We start from the raw sequence: 9,650 nt of genomic DNA on the forward strand, positions 1-9,650 counted from the left end.
ATAAGACACTCCATACTTGTATGATTTGGTGTTAAATTACACACCAACCCATATCTCTATCTAGAAATAGGTGTGGGTGTCCTGCTTGAGGAACTGGCTAGGGCCGACCTAGTTTGTTTAGCGGATAATTTATTGAATTGTCCATGCTTATGTCCTTGACTAGGACTCTAGTTGGTGCTGGTGGGGCACCCTTCGTCGTTGATGATGGGTCCCCTATCTCTTGGTTTGGTGGATGACTTCTAATCCTTGTCTTGTAGATTATCTACTTGGTATGTCTACTAGGTCTACTACCTCAGGGTAATAACACTCATCAAAGATGTAGTGTCTAGACCTGTACAGATGGTCATAAAGCCTCTCACTCTTGAGGCCGATCATGATGAGCACTATAACGCATCTAGTTTTAGTGATGTACTCCTACATTGTTTCTCCCTCCTCTTGCTTGAGGTAATAGATCTATGCGATGGGACTCCATCTGGCTCCGTTGGTGGGCAAGAATCCTCGGTTGCATCTCATGTGGAGATACTTGGTTTTAGTGATGTACTCCTACATTGTTTCTCCCTCCTCTTGCTTGAGGTAATAGATCTATGCGATGGGACTCCATCTGGCTCCGTTGGTGGGCAAGAATCCCACAGCCAGGCAAGCACTTGAACTTTTTAAGTGGGTTTAGAGACTTTAACCACTGGCTTACTTTGCCTTCAAGGCGAATTCCGAAGGAATAGAGCTTGGTGGAATCATCAATCTTTTCCATGGCCTCATAAATTTTATTAAACTTCTCTAGGTACTGAATGGAATCTCTAATTCCATCAAATTTGGTCATCATCCTTGAGATGTGGATTGGCTTGTTTTTGCCCAACTACGAGCCTCTAAGTGTTATATTTATCGCAACCCCCCATCCTAAGAATGTCGCAACCCCCCTCAAATGCCATCCTAAGAATGTCTTCTATGTATTCTCATGGTAGTGGAACATAATACTCTCTATTTTTGGGGTTTGGGATTTCTTACCCCATGGGGTTGAGTTGTGTGGTTTTTCCAATGGCAATTGTCCTTCTCCCCTTGGCTTTAAGGTTGCAGTCTCGTTGGCCACATTATATGAATGCCCTTGTGGTTGTGAAGTAACCATGAACATTGGCTCCTTACCCTTCCTTGTTTATCCAAATGGAGAACTAGAAATTGGTTCTGTGGTGAAGAAGCTTCTATAATGGGTACCTTGAGAAGGTGGGACTACTCTTGCTTTTGAACTGTTTATGCTTGCTGTTGGGTGATTTGTGAATGAGGGTGGACTTTCGTCGATAATGGTGACTGCAATTTTGGTGAATGGATCGAGAAGATCCAGAGGCCATTTCCTAGGTTCCCTACACAATGGGGATGAAGTGGATGTGGCTTCATTAGCCATGGTTTCTACGTGGATATTCCTTGCGCATAGATTGACTCCTTAGTTTGTGTATGTGCACAATCGTTTAGTGTGAAGTGCAAGTACCGTCGGTAGACTTAAGCTCAAGGTAAGGCCAGTTTATGTTCCAGTGTTATCTTACAAAAGATAAGTGCCTGTTTGACCGTGTAAGATGACAAAGGGCCTTACGCTACGTGGGGTAGGTAAAACTATGTTCACCTATGAAATGGGTTAATAGTTAACCTTGAAGTGCACTCCAATCCAAAACCTATAATTGCTTGCCATGCAAAAGGTCTCTTAGGCTACCATTGGGCATGCACTCATCCTAGCCACGTAAGGAAACTTACATTATCAACGACAATCCCTCTTACACATCACCTAACTTAGCTGAATTCTCACCAAACAACCCACTTGTAAGTCTCCCTCAATCAAAAGCCCATATACACGCTTACATATTTGTGAATGCCATTATCACCCTATCTTCACACATCAATAAATAGAAGAAAAAAAAACAATGAAAAAATCCTACATGGTTGGATAGCAAGATCATTGACCACAAAAGCTTTGATTGTCCCTAAAAAACACACCTCACGTGTAGGAGGAGTCAAGACCAAAAGAAAGCACATAATAAACATTTAACATTAAATACAAAACTTTGACGGGAAAAAACCACCCACTCCCCAATGTCTCCATTTATATCCTCATATGCGGGAGCCAAAACTTTGGCTTGATTACATGTGCAAAGCAGGGGTGGTCGGTGGGTGCTCAACGTCTTCAATCATTTAGACAAGATTGACACCACTACAAGGCGATGCAAAGGCCTGCCCTCATTTCTACACTGACAGGCTTTTCACTGCGGGGGACCCATTTATAAAAATCTCCAATTATCGGCTTTGTACTAGACCATCGCCAACACCACTTGTTCCCCCCCCCCACTCACGCACTAACTGGGCCTGGGTTCTTCCACTGCATTTCTACCCTTCGCTTTGGAAATCCTGCGTCTTTGGAAACACGATTGTAGATTCTCCTGTTCTGCAATGCCCGCCAGCCCGCCCTGTCGCTGCAAGGGTTTCAACCTTCAGCCTACATGAGTATTCTTGAGGTAAGTCCTGTAGACTTTGAGAGAGAGAGAGAGAGAGAGAGAGAGAGAGAGTCTAACTGCTGCCTTGATTTTTTATTTTTTATTGTTCTCCTTGGCTTACAATAATTCAGGGTGCCCATTTTGCATGCAGCAATTAGGTCTTCAACCCAATTCAGAAGCCATCACCGTACATTGCAGGTAAGTGCCCCCTTGTTCGCCCTTTTTTCATTGGCAGAGAAACGTGCCTACTGGCAGAATGTGCGTTTCGTTTGTCTTTATTGGTTGTTCTCAGCCCATAGGTTTACATGGTGTTAAGGTGCAGAATTGAACTGCATCTTTGGTATTCTCATTTGAGGAGAAGGTAGTATGTGGAGAAGCATGAATAGAGTTAAATAGCTAGAATAGAATCACCGTGTATGCTAGATAGTGCGGCTGTTTGCAGGCCTTTCCGGATACAGGAACACCAGCACAAGGAAGGCAACGATTGTGATGCAATAGTTTACCTGTTTTAACCCCACTCAAAAGTCCAGGAGCAGGTATATAATTCTTCAAGGGATCACAAGGAAGCTTGTTGGCAGTGGGAAGGAGGGACTTTAAAGGCTTTTCAATATGCAATCTGATACAGTTGAAGGAGATGTTAAACCAGTAGGGCAGTCTTCAAGTCCCTCTGCCGTCCAAGGTGTACCTTGGTGGGGTGGAGTTGCACAGCAGACCCTACCCCTGGATTTCATGTACCCACAAACAATGCAGCAGACTCCGCCCCAAGTTGTGGGGTCCACTCTTTCAGAAGGTCAGGGTCCATCTCCAATGGCACCAAGCTTGCTGTCCCTGGGGCAATCTGGTATGCCTGCTTCTTGATCCTTTATCTCTGTCCTTCAAATGACCCAGTTGGAAGTTAGTTAATTGTAAGCCTTTGCATGTCATTTTTCAGCTGTTTGAAGTCATGCGATGGACTGACATTCACCAGTGGCATAATCGGGACTGGTCTTCTGTGTTTTGAGAGAGAGAGAGAGAGAGAGAGATGCTAAAGCAATCTTGCTAGTTTGTTTCTAAGACTGCATGTTTGGCTTAGAATTTGTATTTCTGCCGGAAGAGCTGGTCTACTCCATTTGAGCAATAGTCTGATATGGTATGAGAGACTAGATTTTTATTGCATGATTTTGTCGGCTGAGCTGCTGCACCTTGCAGGGTGCAAGAGCATAGTTCAAGAGTGCAAGAGGTGTTCACCACTTCATTGCTTTCTTGTGGATGACCCTAACTCTTAAGAGTGACCCCAGGATTGAACTCCTAGAGCTGGAGTGGCACCTTCTTTCTAAGATGGCATGTTGAACCTAAAGCAGGCTTGCATATCGCACTGGCCTATTAGAATCAACAGGCTGTTGAGCAGCTGAGGACAGGGTTTAGGGAAGAGCCAGCTTGTACAGGCTCTGGATCAGAGGAGGTGTGATGGAGGGGACTTGGACAACGCTTGGGCACCCTGACAGTAGTAACCCGAGCCTATCATGGGCCCATGGATTACAACGGCTAGCTTGTTTATACATTTTCCAATAAAGAGACCTCTATTAACTTTTAAGTACGAGTGACACAGCCCAAAATCACGGCTATAACGGAAAGGAAAATCCTCATCCCCGAACATAGAGAGATCTCAACCAATCTGGGGCACTATGCTGCCAAGATAGCGCCATGGGGGTCGAAGATAAGAAAACACCATGATCCCACTCTCTCATAAACAGGTTGTGTTTCACCTGCGCAGCTCTAGATGGACCCTGTGTGTGGGTCCATGCGGCCATAAAAGTGTGAATGATATCGTTCCACATGCTGCATATACACTGGGCATCATATATATGACCTTCTTGCCTGGAGGCACAGATGATTCGATATAGTGCTACATTCCCGAGTCTCCACGTAGTCTCTCCCAACAGCCAGATCCCCGACACCACCCACCACCCCCCATCACCCCACCCCCCCACAACCCCCCCCCCCCCCCCCCCCCCCAAACTCAACAACCACCAACAGAAAAAAGAATCGATCCGTCTCCATGTCGTCTATTACATAGTCATTGATAGTGTTTATTTTATTAAAAATGTGATGATTGTCCCATTTAAAAACATTTGAAAAATTTGAGACTTGCATTCTATAGAGTTCAGCTGTCATTTGATTGTGATATGGCTGTGCCAATTCATGTAACTTGCAGCAATCTATGTGGATGGTTCAAGTAATGAAAACCAACCACATCCTGGCACTCCAGCAGTTCTTCAACCAGCTGCGACTGATTATGTCCTGCCACATACACAACTCGAATTGGGACAGGGAATGGTGTGTATTGGATGTTTTCGGCCTGTGGGTTATTTTATGGACTTTATTTGAGTTAATCTTGTACATAATGGAAATGCACGGTTTCTCTCTTCCTGTGACAGGCTCGTGCATACATTGACCCTTACTACAATGGAATAGTTGCTACTTATGGACTCCAGGCAATGGTTGGTGATGTCAACATGTCAATAGTTGTGCCTGTATTATTGGTTATCCTTCATTTCTTACAGATTGTTGTTTGTTTTCTGGAACTCTTCAGATGCACCCTCACATGCTTGGCATGCAGCAAGTTCGTATGCCCTTGCCCTCAGAGATAACAGAAGAGGAACCCGTCTATGTTAATGCGAAACAATATCGCGGTATCATGAGGCGTCGGCAATCTCGAGCCAAGGCTGAATCCGAAAATAAATTGGCAAAGTCAAGGAAGGTTTGTTCAGTATGTTCGTTGTAACGATAATCTCATCTTTTACACACGGTGCTTTTGCTGATAGGTGTCTTGGGAACAGAAGGCATCAGTTCTCAAAGTGCATCTATTTAATTTTTTGAATGGCAGCCCTATCTGCACGAATCACGCCACCTTCATGCAATGAGGAGAGCAAGGGGATGTGGAGGGCGTTTTTTGAATACCAAAACAAAGGGTGAATCAAAAGCTAACTCTGACAGCACCAGATCTTCGGAAGGGCAGTCTTCAGGGGTGGTCGATGAGAATGATTCTGGGCAAACTGGAGGTGTCATGGCTAATGGCTCACAGCAAAGAGCTGTTCCAACACAGTGATGGTACTTGTGGGTCCTGCTTCTTTCTGTGGCAACATGGTAGCTTGGTGGTGGAATGGAGTTGAATGATGAAAGCATCATAGAAGTCTTGCTTAATTTCAGTTCTATGCTGAGATAAGCTATATATACAGTCAACAGGATATGTAGTTTCGCTTATTATGCTAGACAACTAGTGTCAGCATAACCTGCCCCTGGTTAGCTTGGTGTTCCTGTTTGCTATCTCCATAGAATCTGAATGCGGGCATCTATGTGCATGCTCAAAACTACTGAGAGGTAAGCTACCAGACACAGGCAGTTGGAACAGGACAGCTGCATGTGGAAGAACAGGGCTTGGTGATTTGTGTAAACAGAGGTGTCTCATTTCACCTGAAGGGTAACAGGGAGCAGCACCTGCCATAAAGTTCTTCGCATGATGAGGCAATTCATTCTTGGCTTGAGCACGCATGTGCGTGTTCCTTGTGAACGCTTGGAATGTCTGAAGTTCTAGGTACATCTACTAAACATTTCAAATCTTGGATCTGGTACTTTGGCACTGATAGAAAACAATGTTGTGTGGTCAAGGTGCCTTTTTTGGTGCTTATTGCTGCTACTCTTGTTAGGACAGATCTGAGATGATTTGAAGAAATTATCGGGTGGTAACTTGTTAGGGGGACAGCAGCAGCGTTCTTCCATTTGATGCTCTGAGCAAGTGTTTGTACATAATCATGTGATGTTGTGCCTTGTGCGTTCACCTGTACTTCATAGCAGTGTGCTGTCTGTTTTTTTGACCCTTCTCTATTCACTCATCAAAACAGCAAGAGACTGCTTTAGAGACAGAGAGAACTTTTTTTTTTTTTTTTGGGGCTGCCTTTGTAAAAAGATAGGATTAGGTGGTGTCTATTGTTTTCTTAGGGATGTTTTTTTAGTTAAAACCCGGTGTCTATTGTTTTCTTAGGGATGTCTTTTTAATTAAAACCCAACTTACCTTTTTAGAAGTTGCAGTTTCCCTGAAAGGAACTAAGCAGAAATTTGAACACGTCAAACTTTGGCGAGTTTTTTGAGTGGAAGCTGGAAATGGCTTTCCCGGCTGGAAGCTTTTTGAGCACTCAACCTTTTCTAAGCCCTTAATGCAACCTGTCTTCTTAATTTTATATCTTTGCAAATTGCAAAAGATAGAACGAATTTGATTTTCTGCCTTTATAATGTGCACTTGTTTATATACTTTGCACCTCTTCTCACCTCCATGAATGGTTTGAATAATGGTTTACTGTCCCTGCTTGTTTATTGCCATCTCTTTTCACCAAGGAGCAACAGTGTGGCCTTTGCAAGGTTGATCTTTCTTTGGAATTTCATGTTGACATGTCAATACTTGTGCCTGTACAATTGGTCATAAACAAGCTATCATGTAAAATATGAACAATTTTTTGTTTTCAATGTCCACAAAGGATAGTTTGTGGTGTGTTCATTTCTCAATCTCAAATTAAATGCCAGATCTTTTATGTATAGTTGTATAGAATTGTATCTTTTGTTGGATGAAATCTTGTCAGTATTACTTTCTTGTCATTTTTTTCCTTTTAGGTACATGGTGTTTTGAACCCCACAAATGCAACTCTCCAATGTCAAATCCAAGTGGGTGTGGAGACCCAAGGCTGTGCCTTGTGCCTTTGATGTCAACTACAAAGCTTAAGCAAGATGGGACCTTGACTCATGTGTAGACATCATCTTCAGAGAAGTTAGAGGAGTTTGTGGTCTTCGAGTAGTAAGAGGCAACATTTGGTGGTCCGACCCATCCTTGTTCCCATCAAAGAACAGCCACCCATGGTTAGTGGTATTGCCGAGCAACTCTAGGGCTCAAAAGGTAACCCGATCTGATGACACCTGAGTGCGGCATGCCTCAACACCAACTCGCAAGTTGGAATTGGAAAGAGACACCTCAATCAAGTACACCAACAAAGCTGATGATCGCGGTGGTGTCCAAGCTTTCGTTGTGGATGGGCAAACGATTCTCCGCTCTTGCCCACTAAATGTGCACATGTTAAGCTTGAACCGTAAGCCCATGTGCGCATATGAAATGTAGCCCCCTCCGCTTCAATTCATAGTTACTACCTTCACCAAGAATGATAAAAAATGCAAAAATCCTCATAATGCATCAAGAAACGTCAAAAAATGAATAAAAACACACAATTTTACACCCTGCGCATTGGCTAGCACGTTAACTTGTTATGCACGTGAACAATTGCATGGCCCATACGCGTCACACTCCCATTTTCACCGTGCACATATGCATTCGTGCATACACGCCATAGACATTCACACGCATGTACACACTCACATCTGCCATGTGTATCCCATTCATTCGCGTCCACATGTGCACATACACTTACATCCTCCATGTACACATTCACTCGCACATGTGCATGTATGCACATTTACATACAACGGCAAGAATGTTGAGAAATTTGATAATCACGATGCTCATATGGACACTTGACCATAGTTCTAGAATAGTAGATTATTTGAGTTACATTAAGATGATAGCAATCCTCATAATTTTTATTTCACTAAGACCATTTAGAGTCAGTCAGTACTAATTCAAAGCTCTCCATTTAGATAGTTACCATTTAGAGTTAGTACCATTAGAGATTTCTTTATAGACTATTAGACGTACATAAAGAAGATAGTAGTCCTCATGACTTCATTTCAATAAGACCATTTAAATATTTACTATTTAGAGTTAGTACTACTTAAAATCTCTCCATCCATACATTCAATAACGCATTCTCTCTAGAGATGATGCTTGGTGGATGCTTGAGCGATAAAAGAAAACACACAATTGAGGTTAGTTCTTGTTAATCCAAGCTAGAGGGATGTTGGATATTCAGTCTATGGTTGATGGGGGACACCTAAGACACCATTTTACCATGCTGGTAATTAGTATCATGGGTGATACGACATTAATAGTGACGAGCTAGTGTTATTATTATATGCATTTGGGACCAAGCTAGTGTTATTAGTATATGCACTTGGGGCCAAGCTTGTGTTTTTGGTATTGGGGTGATTTTTTGCTAAGCTAGCGTTCTTGGTATTATGTGTTTGTGCCTATGAATGTATTGGGATTAATTGTCGAGGAGTCCAATTAAGTGTTTTAACCAATGTGATGAATGTTTATACTAAAAGGTATTGAGCAATGTGACCAATCGAGGTTTTGCATAGATGGTGGTTTGAGCGTCGTTTGAGCGTCGGACCATGGTATCATGCAGAGTATTTATAACAATGTGTTAATTGTTATATCTAATTAATGCCATATATTGGATTTAGTCGGGCGTTGTATTTATATGAGTGATGCATATTGCATCTATAAACCATAAGTGTATTGGCTCATAATATTTCAAAGTACTTAAGCAAGTGTACTTGGCTCATATTATTTTCAAGTACTTAAGAAAGTATGCTTGGTTCATATAATTTTCAAGTACTTAAGAAAGTATGCTTGGTTCATATAATTTTCAAGCACTTAAGCAAGTGTGCTTGGTTCAAGTACTTAAGAAAGTGTGCTTGGTTCATATAATTTTCAAGTACTTAAGAAAGTATGCTTGGTTCATATAATTTTCAAGCACTTAAGCAAGTGTGCTTGGCGCTAAGGTTATTGTTGTAACAGCAGAGACCCAATTTTCGATGTTTAAGCTTTTGTTAGCTCCAGGGGTGGGAGAGATTGTACCCAATTCTCATGTTTGGTTCTTTCTCTGTACTTTGATTCAATCTCTTGTCTATGGTAGAAGACATCAAACTTTGGCGATTTTTTTGATAAGAGAAGTGGAAGCTCGAAATGGCTTTCTTGGTTGGAAGCTTTTTGAGCGCTCAACTTCTTCTAAGCCCTTAATGTGAAATGTCTTCTTAATTTTATATCTTAGCAAATTGCAAAAGATAGAATGAATTTGATTTTCTGCCTTTATAATGTGCCCTTGTTTATATACTTTGCACCTCTTCTCACCTCCATATATATTAAGAATGAATGGTTTGATGTCCCTGTTTGTTTATTGCCATCTCTTTTCACCAAGTGGCCTTTGCAAGGTTCTTTCCATTTGATCTTTCTTTGGAATTTCATGGGGGATAAAA

At 42.2% G+C, this 9,650-nt stretch overlaps 1 protein-coding gene across 5 annotated transcripts; it reads left to right on the top strand.

Moving 5' to 3' along the window:
- Window positions 1–2,324: 2,324 nt before the first annotated feature.
- On the top strand, window positions 2,325–6,294 carry LOC147640485 (nuclear transcription factor Y subunit A-9-like). Of its 5 annotated transcripts, none has more exons than XM_086781244.1 (8): window positions 2,353–2,492; window positions 2,623–2,669; window positions 2,899–3,007; window positions 3,097–3,312; window positions 4,666–4,787; window positions 4,889–4,951; window positions 5,044–5,211; window positions 5,338–6,294. In XM_086781244.1, exons 4-8 carry the CDS (start codon window positions 3,201–3,203, stop codon window positions 5,557–5,559), a joined length of 687 nt encoding a protein of 228 aa, XP_086637370.1. In that variant the 5' UTR covers window positions 2,353–2,492; window positions 2,623–2,669; window positions 2,899–3,007; window positions 3,097–3,200; the 3' UTR covers window positions 5,560–6,294. The 5 variants fall into 5 exon arrangements, with proteins under 5 accessions (XP_086637354.1, XP_086637346.1, XP_086637338.1 ...); XM_086781236.1 differs by having other exon boundaries at window positions 2,914–3,007; XM_086781228.1 differs by having other exon boundaries at window positions 2,325–2,492; window positions 2,603–3,007.
- The last annotated feature ends 3,356 nt before the right edge of the window (window positions 6,295–9,650 follow it).

This window comes from Cibotium barometz, chromosome 3 (genome assembly GCF_041138505.1).
Source record: "Cibotium barometz isolate CiBa-2024 chromosome 3, ASM4113850v1, whole genome shotgun sequence".
Classification (NCBI taxonomy): domain Eukaryota; kingdom Viridiplantae; phylum Streptophyta; class Polypodiopsida; order Cyatheales; family Cibotiaceae; genus Cibotium; species Cibotium barometz.